The sequence below is a fragment of the Salvelinus alpinus genome, chromosome 20 (genome assembly GCF_045679555.1).
Source record: "Salvelinus alpinus chromosome 20, SLU_Salpinus.1, whole genome shotgun sequence".
Taxonomy (NCBI): Eukaryota; Metazoa; Chordata; class Actinopteri; order Salmoniformes; family Salmonidae; genus Salvelinus; species Salvelinus alpinus.
The window spans coordinates 19,966,630-19,994,234 of record NC_092105.1 but is presented as its reverse complement, the minus strand read 5'-3'; the positions used below and the strand labels follow the sequence as shown (position 1 = coordinate 19,994,234).

Here is a 27,605-nt window from a genome sequence, read left to right as displayed (position 1 = left end):
CAACTGTTGAGCGTGAAAAACCCAGCAGCGATGTAGTTCTTGACACACTCAAACCAGTGCACCTGGCACCTACTACCATAACCCATTCAAAGGCATTTTAATATTTTGTCTTGACCATTCACCCTTTGAATGGCACACCTTTACAATCCATGTCTCAGGGCTTAACAATCCTTCTTTAACCTGTCTCCTCCCCTTTATCTACACTGATTGAAGTGGATTTAACAGGTGACATCAGTAAGTGATCATAGCATTCACCTGAATTCACCTGGCCGGTCTTTGTCATGGAAAGAGCAGGTGTTCTTAATGTGTTGTACACTCAGTGTATACCAAACACTTTTAATTAAGGAAGTGCTCTTTAAGATTTCACATGAGATATATCAATGTTATTCCATGTTGTCCAAATTTGTTGATGTTGAAAAAGGTGAAGGTTGAAAAAGGTGTTTTCTGTGAAAAAGGTGAAAATCTCCAGCAACTGTTCTATGAATGTAGATCTCTGATAGATTTTTGGGAAAAACTTGCGGAGTACTTATTTAGCTTTTTGAACACCATATTTTTGACATGAAGGATATTGTATGTTACTATTGCAATGATGACAAACCATTGAAATTATTCAGCATTTGTTTTATTCTTCCAGAAATCTATACCAAAATTACAAATAATTCTGATCAAATTTAATCATCAAGTTAAGACATTATCCCTAGTTAATAATAAAAATAATGACATCTTCTTGAATCATAATAATGAGATAATAATAATAATAATAATGAGTGAATACATTTTCACAGTTTTTTACTACTTGTTTCACCTGTGTGTTTTGTTTTGTAGTAGAAGTGTTTGATGTAGTGATGTAAATAGTTGATTGCTGATCATTTGTATAATGAACATGTGTTCCTGATATTTGTAAATTCTATTTAGAATAATTACAAACAAACAATCCTACAACAACAAGTTACACTGTCATCATCGGATTTTCTTTCATTTAACTAGGCAAAAATATTATTTACAATCACGGCCTACACCAGCCAAACCCTGACCCGGCCGGACAACGCTGGGCCAATTGTGCGCCGCCCTATGGTACTCCCATTCGCTGCTGGTTGTGATACAGCACCTTTCAGAGCATTAAGACGTCTGCGCCACTCGGGAGCCCAGTTGGGTTGCAGAGAAGTGTCTGTTTACGTTGATGTTAGGATCCTGTGCGTATAGATGACCTTGGTTTGGTATAATAGATGACCTTGGTTTGGTATAATTAAACGATACATATTTTAAGAAAGGATTTAAAAAATAAACAAACAGACTGTATTCAACCTTAACGGATCCCCAACCTAGACCATCGTTTTTGTCGCCCTCTGCAGGCCACAAACCACACAGTTTCACATTCAGTAGATCAATTAGAAAGAAACCGATTTATTATAGAAATTAATTCCCTCAAAATAATATTGAAATTAAAGTACAATATTTAAATTAAAACGTATTAACCAGCCAAACTCATTTTTGGACGTCACAGCATTGCGACGGAATGGACTCATCTCTGACTCATTCTGATGACGTAATCACAGTCCAGTAAGTTGACAGCTCAACAACGCGTTTCCACAATGCAAAAAAATCAACAAAATAACCACGTTTCACGTGTTTGTTGACATTTGTATTGTAGTCATACATGAGCTGAATGCAGAGCCTTTGAACTGAACGTATTCTATAGATTTTAGTCCGTGGATTCCCAATCAAAATGTCGTTTCTTATGGATTCAGTGATCATGTTCACCTCACAGGTAAGAATTGCTAGCTAACGTTAGCTGTTCTTGGGTGGCTGTTCTTCTCGCTAGCTAACAGTTACTGTAACCTTACAAACAACTGCTAGCTACTATAACACCACTTTTGGCTCCCTTTGCTTAGCCAGCTAGAATGTTTGCACATACACTGTCTTGGGCAAATTTACTAACGTGAAAACCTTTCAACTTCCCAGGTGCTCTTCTTTGGCTTTGGGTGGCTGTTCTTCATGCGGCAGCTGTTCAAAGACTATGAGGTATGTTATTTAGTTACTACACAAGTACTGTTATATTAGTTATGATTTGGTAGACATTAATCTACATGCCTTGTCTTTATTTTTGTAGCTAGGTGTCATTATGTTTCTGGACCGTTTTTGTTTAAGAACATTTGGGAGAACCAGCATGAAACAGAAACAGACAGATCCATCAGCATGGGTGTTTACACAGCAGTGATCTACAGAGACTGATCTAACCCTGTGGTCATGTTCCGGTCAACAGGTACGGCAGTATGTGGTCCAGGTGGTGTTCTCCATCACTTTTGCCTTCTCCTGCACCATGTTTGAGCTCATCATCTTTGAGATACTGGGTGCATTAGAAACTAGGTAAGTACAATGGTTTAATTCATTCCTTACGTTACCACGTTCATTCAGTATGATACTTTTCTCTCCATTAACCAGCTAACATAGGCTAGCCGATGTCTCATAGATGTCCTTGTGTCCGTTTCCCTCAGTTCCAGGTATTTCCACTGGAAGTTCAACCTGTATGTGATTCTACTGGTTCTAATCTTTGTGGTGCCATTTTATATCGGCTACTTTGTCGTCAGCAACATCCGCCTTTGTGAGTGACATTTTATCCATGTTATTCCACCTGTAGCATAATTCCAGTGATCCTTCTGTGTTTGATGCTGCAGAGTATATGATGGGTGCTGTCTTGCTGGGGATTCTCACACGCAGTCTCTGAAGTGTGTGTTTGTGTTCAGTGCAGAGACAGAAGCTGCTCTTTGCCTGTGTCGTCTGGTTTACCTTCATGTATTTCTTTTGGAAGTTGGGGGACCCTTTCCCCATCCTCAGTCCCAAACATGGTGAGTGCCTACCCTGCCCCCTCTCCCTATTCTCACTGCTGTGTTTAAGGCCCTATTCCAAACAACCCATAGCCACTAATCATAGTCACCTCTTGTAGATCTGAAAGTGTGGCAGGTAGCCTAGTGGTTACAGTATTGGGTCAGTAACTGAAAGGTCGCTAGTTCGATTCCCGAGCTGACAAGGTGAAAAATCTGTTGATGTGCCCTTGAGTAACCCTAATTGTTCCAGGGTCGCTGTTGTTAATGGCAGTGACCACACTGAGGGTGTCTCAGGGAGAGTGGGATATGCAAAAAACACATGCATATTAATATAAACTTGTACATGTGTGAAATAGGACATATTTAAGCACCAAATTATTATAAGGATTGTAACAGTGATTGTACATAATGTTGCATTCTATACCTGTTTCTGTACCTCAGGTATCCTGTCCATCGAGCAGTTGATCAGTCGTGTTGGGGTCATAGGGGTCACGCTGATGGCTCTATTGTCCGGCTTTGGTGCTGTCAACTGCCCTTACACCTACATGTCCTACTTCCTACGGTTAGTGCACTAAGTCTGTATAGACCAAAACAGCATTAAACAACTACATTACCTACAATCCCATTCTCTAACTCCCCATAGTCTAACTCTCCCTACTACTCTACTCCTCACATACTCTACTCGTCACAACTAAATAACCTACACTCTCATTCCACACTATCCTTACTACCCTCACTACCTGTATACCTATGTGATGCATCTTTATCTACAGGAATGTGACAGAGAGTGATATTCTTGCCTTGGAGAGGAGACTTCTTCAGACCATGGACATGATCGTCAGCAAAAAGAAACGGTGAGGGAGAGGGATAGGGGAATATATTTCTATAGAGAGAGCATAGAGACCCTCACCTTTTTCTGATAATCAAATCATTCTAAGGCTCTAGTTTTCTGTTGTCCTGTGCCAGTGTTTGGTGTCATGCGTTTTCTGTTTTGTCTGTGCAGCATTGCCATGACACGGAGGCAGATGTACCAGCGAGGGGAAGACCAGAACAAACAGACGGGATTCTGGGGCATGATCAAGAGTGTCACCTCCTCACCACCAGGCAGCGAGAGTATCCTTCACACATCATAATGGGAAGTGTGTGTGTTTTTGTTGTGTGTCTGTGTACGGTTCCTTGACCCCCCTCTACAGATTTGTCTCTGATCCAGCAGGAAGTGGATGCTCTGGAGGAGCTGAGTCGCCAGCTCTTCCTGGAGACAGTGGACCTGCAGGCCACCAAGGTAACGCATGTGCGTGTTGGCATAACGGGAGCGTGACCACCGGTCCAGTTGAACCCTGATAAAAACCCTATTTACTATTGAGGAGCAGACTGTATATCATTCAAACACACATCTTTATTTGAACTATATCTAAATGCCCCAATTGGAGAGATGGAAGAAGGTAAAAGTTCTTTTAAAAATCCTTTTGGAGTGTTCTGTGGTCCCCCAGCGGCAGGCACACATTGAGGGCTCCAGTCCAGTTCCAGATGCAGCAGGCCTCTCCTGGGTCGTGTTGTACTGAGTGAAAGACAAAGATTCTGTCAGCAAATGGCACTGTTGCGCTAAGGTGCCGTAGGCCAAATACACAACTCCACAATTCACAATAAACCAAAATAGTAACTAACTATAGGAATACAGTAATATCAAAGCAAAAACAAATGATAATGGAAAATAGTAAATCAATTCACACAAGGTAATGTAAATAAAAAATAAATGGAGAGGCAAGGGATTGTAGCTCAGGTAACGTTATCGGATGTCCTTTCAAGGACAATGTCTGTTCACAAATAGTCTTTGGATCAGTGGGGGGACACTACTAGCCAGTGGGGGGACACTAGTGATTTTAAATCATTCAGATGTGAGCTGGTAGTGTTCAGTCAGAAAATATGCTATAATCCACAATGTTTTGCAATCCAATGGCTATGTGGAATTCGAGGGTTGACCATGGCTGCGGCTGAAATGAGAGAGGCGAAAGGTATCTAACTTCCAAATCAAATGTTATTGGTCACATACACATGGTTAGCAGATGTTAATGGGAGTGTAGTGAAATGCTTGTGCTTCTAGTTCCGACCATGCAGTAATATCTAACAAGTAATCTAACAATTTCACAAACACTACCTTTTACACACAAGTGTAAAGGAATGAATGAGAATATGTACATATAAATATATGGATGAGCGATGGCCGAATGGCATAAGCAAGATGCAGTAGATGGTATAGAGTACAGTATATACATATGAGATGGGTAATGTAGGGTATGTAAACATGATATAAAGTGGCATTGTTTAAAGTGACTAGTGATACATTTATTATATCCAATTTTGAATTATTAAAGTGGCTAGAGATATGAGTCAGTATGTTGGCAGCAGCCACTCAATGTTAGTGATGGCTGTTTAACACTCTGATGACCTTGAGATAGAAGCTGTTTTTCAGTCTCTCGGTCCCTGCTTTGATGCACCTGTACTGACCTCGCCTTCTGGATGATAGCGGTGTGAACAGGCAGTGGCTCAGGTGGTTGTTGTCCTTGATTATCTTTTTGGCCTTCCTGTGACATCGGGTGGTGTAGGTGTCCTGGAGGGCAGGTAGTTTACCCCCGGTGATGCGTTGTGCAGACCTCACTACCCTCTGTAGAGCCTTACGGTTATGGGCGGAGCAGCTGCCGTACCAGGCGGTGATACAGCCCGACAGGATGCTCTCGATTGTGCATCTGTAAAAGTTTGAGTGTTTTCGGTGACAAGCCAAATTTCTTCAGCCTCCTGAGGTTGAAGAGGCGCTGTTGCGCCTTCTTCACCACGCTGTCTGTGTGGGTGGACCATTTCAGTTTGTCCGTGATGTGTACGCCGAGGAACTTAAAACTTTCCACCTTCTCCACTACTGTCCCGTCGATGTAGATAGGGGGGTGCTCCCTCTGCTGTTTCCTGAAGTCCACGATCATCTCCTTTTGTTTTGTTGACGTTGAGTGTGAGGTTATTTTCCTGACACCACACTCCGATGGCCCTCATCTCCTCCCTGTAGGCCGTCTCGTCGTTGTTGGTAATCAAGCCTGCCACTGTAGTGCCGTCTGCAAACTTGGAGATTGAGTTGGAGGTGTGCATGGCCACGCAGTCATGGGTGAACAGGGAGTACAGGAGAGGGCTGAGAACGCACCCTTGTGGGGCCCCAGTGTTGAGGATCAGCGGGATGGAGATGTTGTTTCCTACCCTCACCACCTGGGGGCGGCCCGTCAGGAAGTCCAGAATCCAGTTGCACAGGGCGGGGTCGAGACCCAGGGTCTTGAGCTTAATGACGAGTTTGGAGGGTACTATGGTGTTAAATGCTGAGCTGTAGTCAGTGAACAGCATTCTTACATAAATATTCCTCTTGTCCAGATGGGTTAGGGCAGTGGGCAGTGTGATTGCGATTGCGTCGTCTGTGGACCTATTGGAGTGGGTCTAGGGTGTCAGGTAGGGTGGAGGTGATATGATCCTTGACTAGTCTCTTAGGGAAGGGTGAATGTGTTTCAGCCTCCCAGTACCCCAAAAGGCCTCCTCTCTGGTTCAATCTGGTTTACAGTAGTTTGTTGCGTTAAGGTCCGTCTTTTGTGTGCGGGGCTCATGGTCTTCAAGTCAGGTCCACGCAGCTAGAAATTCAGTCCACTGGTGCTCCGGCATTAATGAGAGCGTAGCACGCAAACCTGTAGAGAATGTCGGCAGGCAGCGCTATCAGGAGAACTGTTGGAGATGAGATATGGAGAGGTACTTAGCTTTGAGGAAGGATGAAGTGTTCTCTCGCCCAATTTCCCAGAAGGCCTCCTCTCTGTCCCTCCCACTCGCCGGCAGCCGTCAATTCGGTTCGCAAAGGGTCTTTGCCGTCGGGGGTCCACACAGCTACAGGTTCAGTCCACAGATACATTGGCATTAATGAGTGCGTAGTACGCAACACAGCAGAGAATGTCGACATACGGCCCTATCAGGCATTATGTTGGAGTCGGATATGTAGAGGTACTTAGCTTTGGGAAGGGACTTGTCTCTCTCTGCTCTGGTCCAGGTCTGCTCCAGCTACCACATGTCGTCATCAGTTGCCTCGGCTCTGGCTCTGCAAGCGCTCTGCTCCCAGCTCACATCGACCCACACTGCTTCTGACCCGCACCTTAAATATAGAACAGGTGCGAGCAACTCACCGGTCCCAATTTAGTGAAGCTTTAATTACTTATTCTCGTGATCAAAAGGGGGAAGTTTTACAAGGGGCAAAAGAGGTGTGCGTCTATATATGTCTGGGTAAAACACGTACCAGGTGAATAAGGTTCTGGCTTGGGCATATAATGCAATGTAAGAGGGCAGCTTCTAGTCAGATACATAGTCACCCATGTGACATACACTTAAAATAGTTAACTTACTACTACTACAAATAATAATAATAATAATACAAAGTTAATAAATAGTAATTCAACACTTCATTCGGGGCTCAGAGATTCTCAGGAAGCCCATCACTGCAGCCAACTCAAACACCCCCGGAATGGCTTCCAGTTTCTCAATGTCTTCATCAGAAAAGAGCGGCCACTCCTCGCCAGAGCTCAATCTGGGCTGGTAGGCCTTCGTCACTCCCCTGTAAAACTCAACTTTGCGCCTCAGCTCCATGTGCTTGTGGAATAGACGTTGTTTCTCCTGCTCAGGCAGGTGCTGATTGTGGTAGCGGAAGCTGGCCATTTGTAGGGACTGGGACTTCCAGTACCACTCACAGTTGTATATCTCTGAGAGACTTGGGAGGACCTGACCTAAATTCACACATAAAACCAGATCTATGGTTATGTACCTAAATGCATTCTAATTATAATGAGAGATACACCAAAATAAGCAATGAACCAAATCCTGCTAAGAACACAATATTTCTTACTATTGTTGATGTAGTCTGATGGTCTTGCAGGAAGATACGGCTGTCCTGGTGCCATCCATGGTACAGACTGGTTATTGAAGCTCATTTCTGAATAATGGATAATCTTGGAAAGCAGAAACAGTCTTGGGGTTGTTGTCACCAAAGAGTCCCAAGTGATCGACTTCCAAATCAAATGAAAACAAAGGTGCCTAACAACCAAACATTCTAAACTGAAACATTCTATTAGAGTAAACAGTATTTATTTTCAAAGCATACTCTATTTTCTGTATTACCATATTCTAAATACGAATTCTGAGTGTGAATAAACAGGTGTAATGTTATTCACTCAGTGGGGATATCATGATACATTATTTGTATTTTTCCCCCCCAATATTATGTTCTTTGTCACACAGAGACATGCACGCTTGCCTTGCACACACACCGGCACGCATGCATGCATACACACACACACACACACACACACACACACACACACACACACACACACACACACACACACACACACACACACACACACACACACACACACACAGTCCATGTATAGTATGTAGTGGACTAAGGCTATTGTAATGTACGTTTGGTTTTTAGTAATAAGGTGTCTTTGTGCCTCTGTTCTCCGTGCATGTAGGAGCGGATAGAGTACTCCAAGACATTCCAGGGGAAATACTTTAACTTCTTAGGTTACTTCTTCTCCATTTACTGTGTGTGGAAAATCTTCATGGTGAGTCACACACTTACAAGACAGCCTGACTGAGAACTAGACTCATCTTGCCCAACTTGGTTTTGCTTAGCCTGCTTGAAAGCCTGAAAAACAGCTGTGTCTGTCAGTTTAGAGAATATCCAGTGTGGCTTTTGATATCTTTTTAATTAAATGTAATTCAAAACAATTAGGCTTTTTCTACCCATTTAGCTTTGGGTTTATACTTCCTGTACTGTCAGTGTGTTATCATATCCACATCAGGCCCCAGAGCTACAGTTGAAGTCGGAAGTTTACAGTCGTGGCCAAAAGTTTTGAGAATGACACAAATATTAATTTTCACAAAGTCTGCGGCCTCAGTTTGTATGATGGCAATTTGCATATACTCCAGAATGTTATGAAGAGTGTTCAGATGAATTGCAATTAATTGCAAAGTCTCTCTTTGCCATGCAAATGAACTGAATCCCCCAAAAAACATTTCCACTGCATTTCAGCCCTGCCACAAAAGGACCAGCTGACATCATGTCAGTGATTCTCTCGTTAACACAGGTGTGAGTGTTGACAAGGCTGGAGATCACTCTGTCATGCTGATTGAGTTTGAATAACAGACTGGAAGCTTCAAATAGAGGGTGGTGCTTGGAATCATTGTTCTTCCTCTGTCAACCATGGTTGCCTGCAAGGAAACATGTGCCGTCATCATTGCTTTGCACAAAAAGGGCTTCACAGGCAAGGATATTGCTGCCAGTAAGATTGCACCTAAATCAACCATTTATCGGATCATCAAGAACTTCAAGGAGAGCGGTTCAATTGTTGTGAAGAAGGCTTCAGGGCGCCCAAGAAAGTCCAGCAAGCGCCAGGACCGTCTCCTAAAGTTAATTCAGCTGCGGGATCGGGGCACCACCAGTACAGAGCTTGCTCAGGAATGGCAGCAGTCAGGTGTGAGTGCATCTGTATGCACAGTGAGGCGAAGACTTTTGGAGGATGGCCTGGTGTCAAGAAGGGCAGCAAAGAAGCCACTTCTCTCCAGGAAAAACATCAGGGACAGACTGATATTTTGCAAAAGGTACAGGGATTGGACTGCTGAGGACTGGGGTAAAGTCATTTTCTCTGATGAATCCCCTTTCCGATTTTTTGGGGCATCCGGAAAAAAGCTTGTCCGGAGAAGACTAGGCGAGCGCTACCATCAGTCCTATGTCATGCCAACAGTAAAGCATCCTGAGACCATTCATGTGTGGGGTTGCTTCTCAGCCAAGGGAGTGGGCTCACGCACAATTTTGCCTAAGAACACAGCCATGAATAAAGAATGGTACCAACACATCCTCCGAGAGCAACTTCTCCCAACCATCCAGGAACAGTTTGGTGATGAACAATGCCTTTTCCAGCATGATGGAGCACCTTGCCATAAGGCAAAAGTGATAACTAAGTGTCTCGTGGAACAAAACATCAATATTTTGGGTCCATGGCCCGGAAACTCCCCAGACCTTAATCCCATTGAGAACTTGTGGTCAATCCTCAAGAGGCGGGTGGACAAACAAAACCCCACAAATTCTGACAAACTCCAAGCATTGATTATGCAAGAATGGGCTGCCATCAGTCAGGATGTGGCCCAGAAGTTAATTGACAACATGCCAGGGCAGATTACAGAGGTCTTGAAAAAGAAGGGTCAACACTGCAAATATTGACTCTTTGCATCAACTTCATGTAATTGTCAAATAAAGCCTTTGACACTTATGAAATGCTTGTAATTATACTTCAGTGTTCCATAGTAACATCTGACAAAAATATCTAAAGACACTGAAGTAGCAAACTTTGTGAAAATGTATATTTGTGTCATTCTCAAAACTTTTGGCCATGACGGTACATACACTTAGGTTGGAGTCATTAATACCTGTTTTTCAACCACTCCACAAATTTCTTGTTAACAAACTATAGTTTTGGCAAGTCTGTTAGGACATCTACTTTGTGCATGACACCAGTCATTTTTCCAACAATTGTTTACAGACAGATTATGTCACTTATAGTTCACTGTATCACAATTCCAGTGGGTCAGAAGTTTACATACACTAAGTTGACTGTGCCTTTTAAACAGCTTGGAAAATTCTAGAAAATTATGTCATGGCTTTAGAAGCTTCTGTTAGGCTAATTGACATCATTTAAGTCAATTGGAGGTGTACCTGTCGATGTATTTCAAGGCCTACCTTCAAACTCAGTGCCTCCTTGCTTGACATCATGCTTGACATCATGGGAAAATCAAAGGAAATCAGCCAAAAAATTGTAGACCTCCACAAGTCTGGTTCATTTTTGGGAGCAATTTCCAAACACCTGAAGGTACCACGTGCATCTGTACAAACAATATTACGCAAGTATAACACAATGGGACCACACAGCTGTCATACCGCTCCGGAAGGTGGCGTGTTCTGTCTCCTAGAAATGAATGTACTTTGGTGCGAAACGTGCAAATCAATCCCAGAACAACAGCAAAGGACCGTGTGAAGATGCTGGAGGAAACAGGTACAAAAGTATCTATATCCACAGTAAAACGAGTTCTGTATCGACATAACCTGAAAGGCCGCTCAGCAAGGAAGAAGCAACTGCTCCAAATCCTCCATTAAAAAAAGCCAGACTACGGTTTGCAACTACACATGGAGACAAAGATTGTACTTTTTGGAGAAATGTCCTCTGGTCTGATTAAACAAAAATAGAACTGTTTGGCCATAATGACCATCATTATGTTTCGAGGAAAAAGGGGGAGGCTTGCAAGCCGAAGAACACCATCCCAACCGTGAAGAACGGGGGTGGCAGTATCATGTTGTGGAGGTGCTTTGGTGCAGGAGGGACTGGTGCACTTCACAAAATAGATGGCATCATGAGAATGGAAAATTGTGTGGCTATATTGAGACATCTCAAGACATCAGTCAGGAAGTTAAAGCTTGGTCGCAAATGGGTCTTCCAAATGGACAATGACCCCAAGCATACTTCCAAAGTTGTGGCAAAATGGCTTAAGGACAACAAAGTCAAGGTATTGGAGTGGCCATCACAAAGCCCTGACCTCAATTCCATAGAAAATGTGTGTGCAGAACTGAAAAAGCGTTTGCGAGCAAGGAGGCCTAAAAACCTGACTCCGTTACACCAGCTCTGTCAGGAGGAATGGGCCAAAATTCACCCAACTTATTGTGGGAAGCTTGTGGAAGGCTACGTGAAACGTTTGACCCAGGTTAAACAATTTAAAGGCGACGCTACCAAATACTAATTGAGTGTATGTAAACTTCTGACCCACTGGGAATGTGATGAATGAAATAAAAGCTGAAATAAATCATTCTCTCTACTATTATTCTGACATTTCACATTTTTAAAATAAAGTGGTGATCCTAACTGACCTAAGACAGGGAGTTTTTACTAGGATTAAATGTCAGGAATTGTGAAAAACTGTATTTGGCTAAGGTGTATGTAAACTTCTGAATTCAAATGTATATCTGTAGTAACCCTTGTTTTTTGTCCCTCTAAGGCCACCATCAACATTGTTTTCGACCGTGTAGGGAAGACTGATCCAGTGACGAGAGGGATTGAGATCACAGTTAACTACTTGGGCATTCAGTTTGATGTAGGCTTTTCCACATTTGCACGTACTCTCTCACTCACTCACTCACTCACTCACTCACTCACTCACTCACTCACTCACTCACTCACTCACTCACTCACTCACACAGTCACTCACACAGTCACAAAACATTTCCAGTTGTGTTAATAGCTGTCAGTTTATTAAAGTGTCGTTCTGCAGTACAGTTATTCCTGGTGACTGATTAATCTATTTCAACATTGTTTTACAGTCAGTTTAGGAAGTCCAAAAACCGTAGTTGTGTTGGCATATTCTGTTGTCGCTCTAGTGTTCCTTACATATGCTCTCCTCTGCAGGTGAAGTTCTGGTCTCAGCACATCTCCTTTATCCTGGTGGGCATCATCATCGTCACTTCTATTAGAGGCCTTCTCATCACACTCACTAAGGTAAGTCATATACAGACAGGAAGTTGTCAGTCTACATAGGCATGTGACAATGACCCTAACCCCAATCCTGTCTCTCTGTTTCTCTATAGTTCTTCTATGCCATCTCCAGCAGCAAGTCCTCCAATGTTATAGTGCTGGTCCTGGCTCAAATTATGGTCAGTATGTCATCTCTCTCTCGCTCTCTCGCTGTGTCCCTCCCTCGCTCTCTTTCTCTCTCTGCATCTCTCTCTGTGTCTCTATTCAATTCAAGGGGCTTTATTGGCATGGGAAACCAGTGAAATGGATATACAAAAGTGAAATAAACAATAAAAAGTGAACAGTAAATATTACATCTCTCTCTCCCCACTCTCTCTCTTTCTGTGTGTCTCTCTGTGTTGCTCTCTCACTCCCTGTGGTGTGCTCTCTCCCTGTGGCGCTCTCTCTCTGTCGGTCTCTCACTCTCTCTTTCTGTGTGTCTCTCTCTCTCTCGCTCTGTGTCTCTCTCGCTCTGTGTCTCTCTCGCTCTGTGTCTCTCTCGCTCTGTGTGTCTCTCTCGCTCTGTGTGTCTCTCTCGCTCTGTGTCTCTCTCTCGCTCTGTGTCTCTCTCTCGCTCTGTGTCTCTCTCTCGCTCTGTGTCTCTCTCGCTCTATGTTCTCTGTATCTCCCTCGCTCTGTGTCTCTCTCGCTCTGTGTCTCTCTCGCTCTGTGTGTCTCTCTCGCTCTGTGTCTCTCTCTCGCTCTGTGTCTCTCTCTCGCTCTGTGTCTCTCTCTCGCTCTGTGTCTCTCTCGCTCTATGTTCTCTGTATCTCCCTCGCTCTGTGTCTCTCTCGCTCTGTGTCTCTCTCGCTCTGTGTGTCTCTCGCTCTGTGTCTCTCGCTCTACGTTCTCTCTGTGTCTCTCTCGCTCTGTGTCTTTCTCGCTCTGTGTCTCTCTCGCTCTGTGTCTTTCTCGCTCTGTGTCTTTCTCGCTCTGTGTCTCTCTCGCTCTGTCTCTCTCGCTCTATGTTCTCTCTGTGTGTCTCTCTCGCTCTGTGTCTCGCTCTGTGTCTCTCTCGCTCTATGTTCTCGCTCTGTGTCTCTCTCGCTCTGTGTCTCTCTCACTCTGTGTCTCTCTCGCTCTGTGTCTCTCTCGCTCTGTGTCTCTCTCGCTCTGTGTCTCTCTCTCTGTGTCTCTCGCTCTGTCTCTCTCTGTGTCCCTCTGCGTCTTTCTCTCTCTCTCTCTGCGTCTCTCAATTCAATTCAAGGGGCTTTAGTGGCATGGGAAACATTAGTGGCATGGGAAACAATGGATAAACAAAATGTAAATAAACAAAGTGAACAGTAAATATTATGTCTCTCTCTCTCTCTCTGTGTCTCTCAGGGGATGTACTTTGTGTCGTCGGTTCTTCTCATGAGGATGAGCATGCCTCTGGAGTATCGCTCCATCGTGACCGAAGTGCTGGGAGAGCTGCAGTTCAACTTCTACCATCGATGGTTCGACGTCATCTTCCTCGTCAGCGCCCTCTCCAGCATCCTCTTCCTCTACCTCGCCCACAAACAGGCACCCGAGAAGCACATGACACCCTAGCACATGACACCCTGACCCCAGTCTGAACTTGACCCTTAGGTTACCTTTTCCAACCTTTCCCTGGAGGCTTTGATTCTCTTGGATTTTTTTAAGAGAAGATAAAAATCCATCTCTTCTGTGTGTGGTGGAGAGAAGCGCCTGACTTCCTGAATCTGGGATGGCCGACGTGTGGTCATGTGGACCGTTGGTGTCAGGGAGAGTCAATGGAGATTGGAGTCATGGAAGACTGGATTTTGTGTAATGTTGGGTTGAACGTGGGTGTAATGACTCATATAATGTAACTACAGTACTTGAAATCAGGACTTAATTGTTCTTTGCAAAAATGAAAATGGGATATTTTACGATGATGATGATGATGATGATGATGATATTTCATTGTGCTGTTGCCCCGTTGGACAGAGGTTCTGTCTATCCTTAAATCAATCTGAGCAGAGCAGAACTGTCTAGTATACAGCACAGACCAGCTTCACTGCAACAGTAGCTTGTTTTGTGAACGGGGTTGTAAATATGTGTTACACTATTTTTGACAAACAGAATGATCATTTTAAATGTAACACGTCTACCAGTATCCCCAAATGTCCATGATGCTATTGGTTAGCGTATTTCATGATTTCCAGCCTGTACATGCCATGTACCTGGGGTGGCGTGCATATCTACTGTATTTATTCTACCAAGACAGATGGGAAGGCTTCAGAATAAACCAATTTATGTGGTCATTAATGAGTTAGTTATCCATTACTCTGTTCCCTTTTATTTTAATCAGTAAGTACTGCAATGCCCCTATAAATACACCACTTATAAACAGGCATCTGGTCCAGGATCATTTATTCTCGTTGTGAGAGCAGTATTTGACATCAGAGCAGAAAGACAATGGCTCTTGGCGTACGCTAAAACAAATAAAATGTACTTGATCATTTTAATGATATTTAAAAGACAGCATTATTATTAAGGTGTAGTACAGTAGGCCTCTCTCACTATGGTTACTGTTCCAGTTAAACACATTGAACTGGCATTACTAGTGTTCTCGGTCTACATTGCAGGTGTTCGTAATGAGATTATACTGATCCATACGCTGGTTGGATAACAGTGCTATCTAACTGATCAATACAGTTATACATTAATGGCTATTTATTGCTATTTTCAACTGATTTGCATTGATACCTAAAAGCAGCCTCTGTAATCGGAATGTATTACGTTTGATCAGAGTTCTTGAGCAGAGATACCTGCATTATCCAGCATGGTGCACATGTTGATGGGAGACAGAAAAAGTCTTAACAGGATTTTTTTTCTCATTGATGACTTCTCAGAGTCTCTCATCAACGCTCGAGCAAGATGATGCTGCTGATGACACAGATGGAGTCTATGAGAGAGAAAGAGAGTCATATATTTTTCTGTAATAGAACTGTGGGAAAATACAATTGCTACAAACTTGCTTTTAACTACTTTGGCTTGACTGGATAATTTGGATCTAGTTTAGAAGCTACCAAGGCACTCAAGGAACACATTTCTGTTAGGTCACTCACCCTATCTCGTGCCTGGTGCGGCGTGGTGTCTGTCTCAGCAGCCTCCTCCTCTTCCTCCTCTTGGACCTCCTCCAGAGTGGCTGGGGTGTCTATCTGGGCTGGTGTGTGGCTCCGTGCTAGAGACGGGGACGGGACTGGGGATGGGGACCTGGCTTGGGACGAGGGGACGAAGAGCTGAGGAGTGATGGCCACCTCTTTGGCTTTGAAGTGGTCGTTGGCCTGCTTCCCGGCAACTAGGAGTACCAGCGAGCTGCCACTCTTACGGATCAACCCCACCACTTGCTCGTGACTGCTCTGCTCCACATTCACACCGTCCACCTCCACCACCATGTCTTCGTCCTCTAGACCAGCCTTGTCCGCGGCTCCACCCTTCACCACCTTACAAAGAAGACATCAAGGGGTGAGCTGAGTTGTGAATGGTTTGGAAGGTTAACAACAGTTGACAGTTGCTGAATGACAGGAGTGTTTCAGAGGTACGGAATTGAGGCTAGCATGTGCTTTGCCTCTTGATCTTCCCCATAGTAGTTAATGTATTTGGGATGCCTTCTCTTGTCTGTTAGGCTACCTGTTGGATATACAGTGCTAGTCAAAATTTTGGACACACCTACTCATTCAAGGGTTTTTCTTTATTTTTACTATTTTCTACATTGTAGAATAATAGTGAAGACATCAAAACTATGAAATAACACATGGAATTATGTAGTAACCAAGAATGTGTTAAACAAATCAAAATATATTTTAGATTCTTCAAAGCAGCCACCCTTTGCCTTGATGACAGCTTTGCACACTGTTGGCAACCAGCGTCACCTGGAATGCTTTTCCAACAGTCTTGAAGGAGTTCCCACATATGCTGAGCACTTATTGGCTGCTTTTCCTTCACTCTGTGGTCCAACTCATCCCAAACCATCTCAATTGGGTTGAGGTCGGTTGATTGTAGAGGTCAGGACATCTGATGCAGCACTTCAGCACTCTCCTTCTTGGTCAAATAGCCCTTACACAGCCTGGAGGTGTGTTGGATCATTTTCCTGTTGAAAAACAAATTATAGTCCCACTAAGCGCAAACCACATGGGATGGCATATCACTGAAGAATTCTGTGGTAGCCATGCTGGTTAAGTGTGCCTTGAATTCTAAATAAATCACTGACAGTGTCACCAGCAAAGCACCCCCCCCCCCCCCCCCCCCACTATCACACCTCCTCCTCCATGCTTCACGGTGGGAACCACACATGCAGAGATCATCCGTTCACGTACTCTGCGTCTCACAAAGACTGATCAGACCAAAGGACAGATTTCCACCGGTCTAATGTCCATTACTCATGTTTCTTGGCCCAAGCAAGTCTCTTCTTGATATTGGTGTCCTTTAGTAGTGTCTTGAATCACGCAGTCTCCTCTGAACAGTTGATGTTGAGATGTGTCTGTTACTTGAAGTCATTGAAGCATTTATTTGGGCTGCACTTCCTGAGACTGGTAACTCTAATGAACGTATCCTCTGCAGCAGAGGTAACTCTGGGTCTTCCTTTCCTGTGGCGGTCCTCATGAGAGCCAGTTTCATCTTAGCGCTTGAAGGTTTTTGCGACTGCACTTTCAAAGTTCTTCACATATTCTGGATTGACTGACCTTCATGTCTTAAAGTAACGACAGACTGTAATTTCTCTGCTTATTTGAGCTGTTCTTTGCTATGTGGACTTGGTCTTTTACCAAATAGGGTTGTTACACAGAAGATAGCCCTATCTTGTCACAACACAACTTATTGGCTGAAACGCAAGGAATTCCACAAATGTACTTTTAACAAGACACACCTGTTAATTGAAATGCATTCCAGGTGATTACCTTGAAGCTGGTTGAGAGAATGCCAAGAGTGCAAAGATGTCAGCAAGGCAAAGGGTGGCTACATTGTTTTTATTTGTTTAACACATTTTTGGTTGCTACATGATTCTGTGTTATTTCATAGTTTTCATGTTGTCACTGTTATTCTACAAACTTTGGACTGGTACTGTAGGTAGGTGCTCTGTTCATTGTACTTACCTCTTTGATATACTGGCCAAAGACTCCCTGTATACCGTTGAGGTGGAAGCCGTACCCGGCGGAGGTCTTCTCCATCTTGCACAGCTTGAGGAGGTCTGTGGTAACAGGGGCCGGGGCTGGGGCCGGAGCTGGGGCCTGGGACGGGGCCGGGGCCGGCACGCACTCTGGGTAGCTGGGTGGAGGGGTTGCTGGAAGGAGGGATTCCATAATCTCTTCCAAGCAGAACAGAGGAGAAACGCCTCCCTGTGGAAGATCACAATTAATCTCAGACCTATATCTCAATCCACACAGTAGTCTTCTTTACTGCACTTCTGTTTCTGGACAGTTCCTGAGCCTGTATACACTATGAAATGACTGTCCCTCAGCCTTGATGTTTTTCAACTTTAGAAGGCTTTTTAAATGGTCTTTAAAGTGCAAAACGGCATTTGGCAGAAGTAAATTAATCAGCCAACATGAATATAAGTGAACAGCTTCCAAGCAATACGACTGATAAATAGCTAACAATTTAGCTACATAGACTCTGAGTTTACCTTGTATCTTTATTGAACTTTTATTTCAATCTTTGCACTGTCTCTATGCACACTCACAGGGCTCTACACACACTCACACACACACACACACACACACACACACACACACACACACACACACACACACACACACACACAAACACAAACATACTCCAAGAAAGGCATTTCACTGTACTTGTGGATGTGACATTAAAACCTGAACTTGATATATACAGTGGGGAGAACAAGTATTTGATACACTGCCGATTTTGCAGGTTTTCCTACTTACAAAGCATGTAGAGGTCTGTAATTTTTTATCATAGGTACACTTCAACTATGAGAGACGGAATCTAAAACAAAAATCCAGAAAATCACATTGTATGATTTTTAAGTAATTAATTTGCATTTTATTGCATGACATAAGTATTTGATACATCAGAAAAGCAGAACTTAATACTTGGTACAGAAACCTTTGTTTGCAATTACAGAGATCATACGTTTCCTGTAGTTCTTGACTAGGTTTGCACACACTGCAGCAGGGATTTTGGCCCACTCCTCCCTACAGATCTTCTCCAGATCCTTCAGGTTTCGGGGCTGTCGCTGGGCAATACGGACTTTCAGCTCCCTCCAAAGATTTTCTATTGGGTTCAGGTCTGGAGACTGGCTAGGCCACTCCAGGACCTTGAGATGCTTCTTACGGAGCCACTCCTTAGTTGCCATGGCTGTCGTTGTCATGCTGGAAGACCCAGCCACGACCCATCTTCAATGCTCTTACTGAGGGAAGGAGGTTTTTGGCCAAGATCTCGCGATACATGGCCCCATCCATCCTCCCCTCAATACGGTGCAGTCGTCCTGTCCCCTTTGCAGAAAAGCATCCCCAAAGAATGATGTTTCCACCTCCATGCTTCACGGTTGGGATGGTGTTCTTGGGGTTGTACTCATACTTCTTCTTCCTCCAAACACGGCGAGTGGAGTTAGACCAAAAAGCTCTATTTTTGTCTCATCAGACCACATGACCTTCTCCCATTCCTCCTCTGGATCATCCAGATGGTCATTGGCAAACTTCAGACAGGCCTGGACATGCACTGGCTTAAGCAGGGGGACCTTGCGTGCGCTGCAGGATTTTAATCCATGACGGCGTAGTGTGTTACTAATGGTTTTCTTTGAGACTGTGGTCCCAGCTCTCTTCAGGTCATTGACCAGGTCCTGCCGTGTAGTTCTGGGCTGATCCCTCACCTTCCTCATGATCATTGATGCCCCACGAGGTGAAATCTTGCATGGAGCCCCAGACCGAGGGTGATTGACCGTCATCTTGAACTTCTTCCATTTTCTAATAATTGCGCCAACAGTTGTTTCCTTCTCACCAAGCTGCTTGCCTATTGTCCTGTAGCCCATCCCAGCCTTGTGCAGGTCTACAATTTTATCCCTGATGTCCTTACACAGCTCTCTGGTCTTGGCCATTGTGGAGAGGTTGGAATCTGTTTGATTGAGTGTGTGGACAGGTGTCTTTTATACAGGTAACGAGTTCAAACAGGTGCAGTTAATACAGGTAATGAGTGGAGAACAGGAGGGCTTCTTAAAGAAAAACTAACAGGTCTGTGAGAGCCGGAATTCTTACTGGTTGGTAGGTGATCAAATACTTATGTCATGCAATAAAATGCAAATTAATTATTTAAAAATCATACAATGTGATTTTCTGGATTTTTGTTTTAGATTCCGTCTCTCACAGTTGAAGTGTACCTATGATAAAAATTACAGACCTCTACATGCTTTGTAAGTAGGAAAACCTGCAAAATCTGCAGTGTATCAAATACTTGTTCTCCCCACTGTATATATCTTAAATGACTGGGTTTTCACGAGTTTGATGACATAATTGTGAAGCATTTTCAAAAGATTAGTGGATGTGATCTGGAAGTAAAGCGTAAAGGGCAGTAACTTTCACAGGGTGTTCAAACAGTTTCTCAGCGTTGTGGTGCTCATCAGTATCAGCTACAGCTTCATTATAATCCAAAAGGAAAAGCTGATCCTAGATCAGATGTGTAGACCAATGTGCTTGAGCCAACTCCTATGACTGTTGTTTCATACATTTATTTCCTAAATCCAATGAGAAAGATTGATCCCAGAACCCTCACCATCTTGTAGAGCGTGTCAGTGTCTTCATCGACCACCAGGAGGCAGCACTTGTTGCCACACTGCCTGATCCTGTCCACCACCTGCTCATGGCTGCAGCCATCCACTTCCACACCCTCCACGGCAACCAGCCTGTCCATCTCCTTTAATCCCGCCCTCTCGGCTGGGCTACCCCTGTCAATGTCCCTGATGAAGTGGCCTGCAGGTAGGATGATATTAAGATGGTGTTATTGCATAAAATTATGCAGACAGATGGCTATTGTTGTTGGTGAATAGTTTAATAGTGATGATCCTATGTGGCTATTAGCAGATGTGTTGTTATAAGACATTATAAGGGGTTCATACACGTGTATGAAAAGTCATTATAACCGCATCATAATGCATTATACCTGTTTGCTTATAGTAGTGTAACCAAGTTTTTCTTTGGATACCTACTGAACATCCAAATTCACACACCATACAAACACACAGACCTGTCTTGTTAGGCTCAGTCCTTAGGAAGTATCCATAGCCGTCTGATCCTTTGACCAAGTCTGCGATGCGTGGCTTCAGTGGGAGGAGCTTCACGGTGGCTAGCCCTGCCCCTATCATGATGTGTTTTATCTTGTAGAACCTGTCTGTGTCCTCATCCACCAATAGGAGCATGACGCTGCTGCCTGATGCCTTGACCTGACACAGATGTCACAACGGGCTCATTCGGGCGGGTGCAAAGTTAAATAACATTTAGATCGAAATTAACAGAAGAAGAGTAAACATTCTTATCTGTCATGTAGAATAAAGACTTATGACATATCTTGCCTAAACGTAACCAATCACATTTGTTTCTGCCCTCAAGGCTGAGTTGCCCAGGGAAACCAAATGGAATTAACACTGATTTGCCAAATGATCACTGTCCTGACTCCTGTATTCTGAGTGAACAAAATGCGTTGACAGGCTGTAGAATAATATGCCAGATATTAAAGTTAAAAGTTAACCACAGAGTAGTGTAAATAAGGACTGAACCCTGACCTTTTCAACTATCTGGTCATGAGTGGCGTTCTCCGTGTTCTCCCCGTTGACCTCTATCAGGCGGTCGTTGGTCTTGACCCCTGCACTCGCGGCCACACCCCCTGGGGCCACCTCTGTCATGAACATGCCCACGTCACCTGGGACAGGAAATATAGGAAAGAAAATGTAGTTTAAAATCACAATCCTAAATTCATTATCATTGGACATAAAGAAGACAGGAATGTATGTTAAGGGCCCACGCCATGTGAGACGAAGATAATGTGTTCATTTGATGCTTGATCAACAAGCAAAACTATTTAATAAGAATCCTCAGAGATTACAATAATTGCTGTTGTCAGGTTGGTTCTTCTCTCTTATCAGCAATATCACAATCAAAGAGATAACCAAAGTAATTATGTGTGTGTGTGTATGTGCGTGCGTGTCCCACCCCTCTCATCTTTGACAGAGCGCAAAGAGAAGCCGTAGCCCCCGCTGGACTTGGCCAGGTAGCAGAGTTTGGGTTTGGGCGCCCCTCCTCCCACCCCGTTCATGGCGTGCTGGGTGGGTGTGGCGGGTGGGTCAGACAGGTCCACCCCCTTAGTCTTAGCCTGCTTGTAGGATGCCACATCCAGAACGTGGAAGGTGACAGATGCACCGCTCTCCTTCACCAGGTCCACTACCTAACCCAGGACACACAGCACAGGAGAAAGAGATGGGACAAAGTATGGTATGCTGCTACAGTAGTACAGTACTTATTGCTACATGTGTTCTCTAGTAATTCCACATTTACCTAACTTAAACTGGTACCTTAACACAGGCACTTTAAAGAACTTGATAGGTGTGAACAATATAAGCAGACAAGGTTATTACCATACTATTACTATATTGCCTACACCTTTATAATTTCAATACAGTAAAAAAAGAGGGAGGGTCTAGGGCTTATGTGGAATCGGACAACTGCTAGCCCTGTCAGTTCCCCCTCCCCCTCCTCACCCGTGAGTGGTCCATTTCGTCCACATAGGTTCCGTTGACCCGGAGGATGCGGTCTCCGTCCTTCAAACCCACCAGCGTGGCCGGGCTGCCCCTCTCCAGGTTCCTGATCAGGTGGCCATCCTCTCCTTGCTCCACCCTCAAGAAGAAGCCAAAACTTTGACCTGGCTTCTTACTCAGCACTATCACCCTCGGCCTGTACCCAGCCATGTCCTGCAACAGAGACCACAGGGTATGAATACAATACAAAACACACACACACACACACACACACTGGTGAGCACATTCACTCTCTGTTTTTACCCTGCCATGTCTTGTAATACAGACAAGAATGTGAGAGTGCTGACACACAAACCTACCTTCTCTTCCCTACCCCCCCAAAAAATGTCTGACCCTCAAATAATCCGCTGTGTGTATCAGTGGTAAACCCCATTCTATCTAATCTTAATGTCTGAAACGTCCCCCGCTGTCTTGAAGGAGTTCCCACATATGCTGAGCACTTGTTGGCTGCTTTTCCTTCACTCTGTGGTCCAACTCATCCCAAACCATCTCAATTGGGTTGAGGTCAGGTGATTGTGGAGGCCAGGTCATCTGATGCAGCACTTCAGCACTCCTTCTTGGTCAAATAGCCCTTACACAGCCTGGATGTGTGTTGTGGATCATTGTCCTGTTGAAAAACAAAATGATAGTCCCACTAAGTGCAAACCAGATGGGATGGCATATCGCTGCAGAATGCTGTGGTAGCCATGCTGGTTAAGTGTGCCTTGAATTCTAAATAAATCACAGACAGTGTCACCAGCAAAGCACCCCCACACCATCACACCTTTTCCTCCATGCTTCACGGTGGGAACCAAACATGCGGAGATTATCCGTTCACGTACTCTGTGTCTCACAAAGACACAGCGGTTGGAACCAAAAATCTAAAATTTGGACTCATCAGACCAAAGGACATGTCCATTTCTCGTGTTTCTTGGCCCAAGCAAGTCTCTTCTTATTGGTGTACTTTAGTAATGGTTTCTTTGCAGCAATTCGACCATGAAGGCCTCATTCACGCAGTTTCCTCTGAACAGTTGATGTTGAGAGGTGTCTGTTACTTGAACTCTGTGAAGCATTTATTTGGGCTGCAATCTGAGGTGCAGTTAATTTCCGATTGGCAACTGATTGGCTCAAACGCATTAAGAAGGAAAGAAATTACACAAATTAACTTTTAACAAGGCACACCCGTTAATTGAAATGCATTCCAGGTGACTACCTCATGAAGCTGTTTGAGAGAATGCCAAGAGTGTGCAAATCTGTCATCAAGGCAAAGGGTGGCTACTTTTTTGGTTACTACATGATTCTATATGTGTTACCTCATAGTTTTGATGTCTTCTATTATTTTACTATGTAGAAAATTGTAAAGATAAAGAAAAACCCAGGAATGAGTAAGTGTGTCCAAGCTTTTGAATGGTACTGGAGCTATACCAGTGGAGGCTGGTGAGGGGAGGACGGCTCATAATAATGGCTGGAACGGAGCGAATGAAATGGCATCAGACACATGCTTGTAAAAACCATGTGTTTAAAACCATTCCACCGATTCTGCTCCAGCCATTACCACAAGCTCATCCTCCCAATTAAGGTGCCACCAACCTCCTGTGAGCTATACTGTAGCAACTCATAGGTATGTCCTGTACAGCAACGTCACCATCAGATAAATTGCAGTAAATCGGGTGTGGAGTGGAACATTTGCACAGCAGAAATCTGATTGCCGATATAACAGGGATATAAACACATATATTAAAAGACTAGATATCCCGTAGAGATAAGAGACCACATAGGTCAGTGTAGGGTTGGGCTGAATGTCATTGATTACACTGATACTTTACTGACAAGAGATCTCTAGAGAGTGTATTCTGCGAACCATTACGGTGAATCCCTAACCCGCACAAACACGCACACGCACACAGACACAGCACGATCTACACTCGTGTTTTAATAGTGTAGCAAAGTGCTGATAGCTCTAGAAGAAGGTTAACCTGCTATGCTACCTCTCCCGTGGCCATGGGTTGTTAATGGTTAACAGCAGCCAGGGCCAGCTGAAGGTGCGACGGGCTCTTTAAACTGGAATGTGTGAATTTGACCCCCCAATAAAGATTGTCAACATGAGAATCCTTGTAATGTTTATTGTGTCTGTTATCACAGAGAGAAAGTAAGACGTGACGGACGTGTGTGTGTGTGTTAAGGTGTAGTGTAAGTCTGTGTGCTGTGTGCTGATATTTGTCTGTTCCCACATTTTGCTAATCTAGTTCTATCATTTGATCCTTGACACAGTCACTGTAGACTGCTGTTTTTAGGGAGACTGTTTCCTGGAAGTAGATGCAGTCCTATAAACTAACCCAAGATGACAATTACCAAGGAAACACCATCTACATTGAGTGGAACCATGATCCTTTCCCAAGAGATTGAATCGTCATTGTGGGGGCGCATGTCACGTACTAACCCCAAAGTCTCCTGTATCGTTATTTGGAGCCCCTCTATTCACTGCACCTGTGTCTCTGTTGTTGCTCTATGTCTCCATGTGAGTAATTTAGCAGACACTCTTATCCAGAGAAACTTACAGGAGCAATTTGGGTAAAAAAGTTAGGTGAAAAATCTATCTTATTTTTCTATTTGGCTCAGGGATTTGAACCAGTGACCTTTCAGTTACTGGTCCAACGTTCTTAACCGCTACGCCACCTACAGTTGAAGTGGGAAGTTTTTACATGCACCTTAGCCAAATACATTTAAACTCAGTTTTTCACAATTCCTGACATTTAATCCCAGTAAAAATTCCCTGTTTTAGTTCAGTTAGGATCACCACTTTATTTTAAGAATGTGAAATGTCAGAATAATAGTAGAGAATGATTTATTTCAGCTTTTATTTCTTTGATCACATTCCTAGTGGGTCAGAAGTTTAATTTGTTTAACTTGGGTCAAACAATACATCCATGTAATTTTCCTACCTCATGATGCCATCTATTTTGTGTAGTGCACCAAAGCACCCCCACAACATGATGCTACCACCCCTGTACTTTATGGTTGGGATGGTATTCTTTGGCTTGCAAGCCTTCCCCTTTTTCCTCCAACCATAACGATGGTCATTGTTGCCAAACAGTTCCATTTTTGTTTCATCAGACCAGAGGAAAGTTCTTCAAAAATACTATCTTTGTCCCCATGTGCAGTTGCAAACCGTAGTCTGGCTTTTTTATGGCGGTTTCGGAGCAGTGGCTTCTTCCCTGCTGTGCGGCGTTTCAGGTTATGTCGATATAGGACTCGTTTTACTGTAGATATAGATACTGTTGTTTCCTCCAGCATCTTCACAAGGCCCTTTGGTGTTGTTCTGGGATTGATTTGCACTTTTCGCACCAACGTATGTTCATCTCTAGGAGACAGAACGCGTCTCCTTCCTGAGCGGTATGATGGCTGTATGGTCCCATGGTGTTTATACTTATGTACTATTGTTTGTACAGATGAACGTGGTACCTTCAGGCGTTTGGAAATTGCTCCCAAGGATGAACCAGACTTGTGGAGATCTCCAATTTTCTTTCTGAGGTCTTGGCTGATTTCTTTTAATTTTCCAATGATGTCAAGCAAAGAGGCACTCAGTTTGAAGGTAGGCCCTGAAATACATCCACAGGTACACCTCCAATTGACTCAAATGATGTCAATTAGCTTATCAGAAGCTTCTAAAGCCATGACATCATATTCTGGAATTTCCCAAGCTGTTGACTGTGCTTAAGGCACAGTCAACTTAATGTATGTAAACTTCTGACCCACTGGAATTGTGATACAGTGAATTATAAGTGAAATAATCTGTCTTTAAACAATTTTGGGAAAAATTACTTGTGTCATGCACAAAGTAGATGTCCTAACTGACTTGCCATAACTATAGTTTGTTAACAAGAAATTTGTGGAGTGGTTGAAAAACAGGTTTTAATGACTCCAACCTAAGTGTCTGTAAACTTCCGACTTTAACCGTATGTCCATCATAGTCACAGTCTTAAACACCTGCCATTGCCCAACACCACACATAAGATAACCAGTGCATGTGATATCAAAACACTGAGCAAATAGTAGAATTGATCATGTATAGCACAAATATAGCATTAATTAGCAACAAAAGCTAAGTAACCAAACATAATATTTAGGTGATTCATTTGATAGACCACAACAATAGGAGAAATAGTAGAACATTCACTCACGTGCTCCTGTCCCAGTCCCAGTCCAGAGGAGGATCTTCAGTTGTGTTAGGGTGGTATCTCTATCTGTTTCTTCCCACTTTCTTGCTCTCTCTCTCGCTCTTGCTCTCTCTCTCTCATTTCATTCCTCCCCCCTCCTCTCTCTCGTTCTCCCTCTCTCTCTCTCTGAAGGACTTTGACAGGTCAAAGTTGGACCTAAAGGCTGAGTTATTTAACAGTGTCTCGTGGCAGGAGCATCTTGGGAGACACATGTCTAAGCAGCCCAGTCCAGGTATCCCTTTAAAACCACCGTGTTAATCACAACCCAGTAATCTGTTTAGAATGGTCAAAGGTGACAGAGGAGGGTGGAGAAAGCTGCTGACAATGTCAAGGATCAAGGCTTGGCAACGTCACCACAACAACCCAATAACAACAACAATAGCAGTAATGATGGGTTAATGGGAGCAAAGACTGGCTGACTGGGCGTATTGCCTGGATGGAAGAATTCCATGCTTTATGGTGGAAATGCGCTTATCTGTGGAATAGTCCTCCAGTATATTATGCTTTATCTCCAAAACTATAGCGTGTAATGTATATTTATATCAGCAAATCAATAAATATAACCATAGGCAATAGGCATGTCTTGATGCCTCTATAGCCAGTCTTAGATATAATGGTTGGTTGATTGATCTGTGAAGACTGTTATTCTCAGGCAGTGGAGGCTGGTGGAAGGAGCTATAGGAGAATGGGCTCTGTGTAATGGCTGGAATGGAATAAATGGAACTGTATCAAACACATAGAAACCACCGTTCCGTTCATTCTATTCCAGCCATTACAAAGAGCCCATCCTCCTATAGCTCCTCCCACCAGCCACCACTGTTGTCAGGTGAGCCAGTTTGGTAGTACTGGTCTGCTTCTTGCTCACTGACACTATAAGCCCAGACACACAGCTTGTCCGATCAACAATATCTAAACGCATCTCAACTCAGTTATCAGTTCGGCAATCAAAAATACCATCTTTTGACAATGTAGTTTTGGAGTTTAGGGTTTGAAGGACTGTTATAATTGGACATGGACCATTATGTACCTTGCAGAAGGGAATCTGGGTCCATGTAACAAAGGGAGTTTGAGAACATTTCTCATTTCAACTGATCTCTGCCACCTGCTGTCAAGGGAGGATTCAAAATGATTCCCTCAAGAGGAAAGCCATTTGTAAGACAACTGCCTCCCAGAAAAATATTTGATTTTAGTGATACGGGATTGAAGA

The 27,605-nt window shown here is 43.7% G+C and overlaps 2 protein-coding genes across 2 annotated transcripts; one reads left to right on the top strand and one right to left on the bottom strand.

Moving 5' to 3' along the window:
• Positions 1-1,532: 1,532 nt before the first annotated feature.
• Positions 1,533-14,784, top strand: LOC139546434 (Golgi pH regulator). Its single transcript, XM_071354803.1, has 14 exons — positions 1,533-1,768; positions 1,963-2,022; positions 2,264-2,367; positions 2,496-2,602; positions 2,745-2,846; positions 3,267-3,387; positions 3,599-3,679; positions 3,829-3,938; positions 4,019-4,107; positions 8,363-8,455; positions 11,937-12,032; positions 12,344-12,433; positions 12,523-12,588; positions 13,772-14,784. The coding sequence occupies exons 1-14, from the start codon at positions 1,727-1,729 to the stop codon at positions 13,976-13,978; spliced, it is 1,368 nt and encodes a 455-aa protein (XP_071210904.1). The 5' UTR covers positions 1,533-1,726; the 3' UTR covers positions 13,979-14,784.
• Positions 14,785-14,875: 91 nt separating this feature from the next.
• LOC139546433 (Na(+)/H(+) exchange regulatory cofactor NHE-RF3-like) lies at positions 14,876-26,493 on the bottom strand. Its single transcript, XM_071354802.1, has 9 exons — positions 26,363-26,493; positions 22,146-22,355; positions 21,601-21,832; positions 21,174-21,310; positions 20,639-20,834; positions 20,168-20,364; positions 17,527-17,769; positions 15,502-15,879; positions 14,876-15,338 (listed from the first exon to the last, which is right to left on the bottom strand). Exons 2-9 carry the CDS (start codon positions 22,350-22,352, stop codon positions 15,282-15,284), a joined length of 1,647 nt encoding a protein of 548 aa, XP_071210903.1. The 5' UTR covers positions 22,353-22,355; positions 26,363-26,493; the 3' UTR covers positions 14,876-15,281.
• Between the last annotated feature and the right edge of the window lie 1,112 nt (positions 26,494-27,605).

Coding starts and splice junctions, on each gene's coding strand:
- LOC139546434 (XM_071354803.1), top strand. CDS start 1,727: ATGTCGTTTCTTATGGATTCAGTGATCATGTTCACCTCACAG. Junction 2,603..2,744: donor CGTCAGCAACATCCGCCTTT/GTGAGTGACATT, acceptor GTTTGTGTTCAG/TGCAGAGACAGAAGCTGCTC. Junction 3,388..3,598: donor TACATGTCCTACTTCCTACG/GTTAGTGCACTA, acceptor CTTTATCTACAG/GAATGTGACAGAGAGTGATA.
- LOC139546433 (XM_071354802.1), bottom strand. CDS start 22,352: ATGGCTGGGTACAGGCCGAGGGTGATAGTGCTGAGTAAGAAGCCAGGT. Junction 15,880..17,526: donor TTGGCCAGTATATCAAAGAG/GTAAGTACAATG, acceptor CTTCTTTGTAAG/GTGGTGAAGGGTGGAGCCGC. Junction 15,339..15,501: donor CGCACCAGGCACGAGATAGG/GTGAGTGACCTA, acceptor TCTCTCTCATAG/ACTCCATCTGTGTCATCAGC.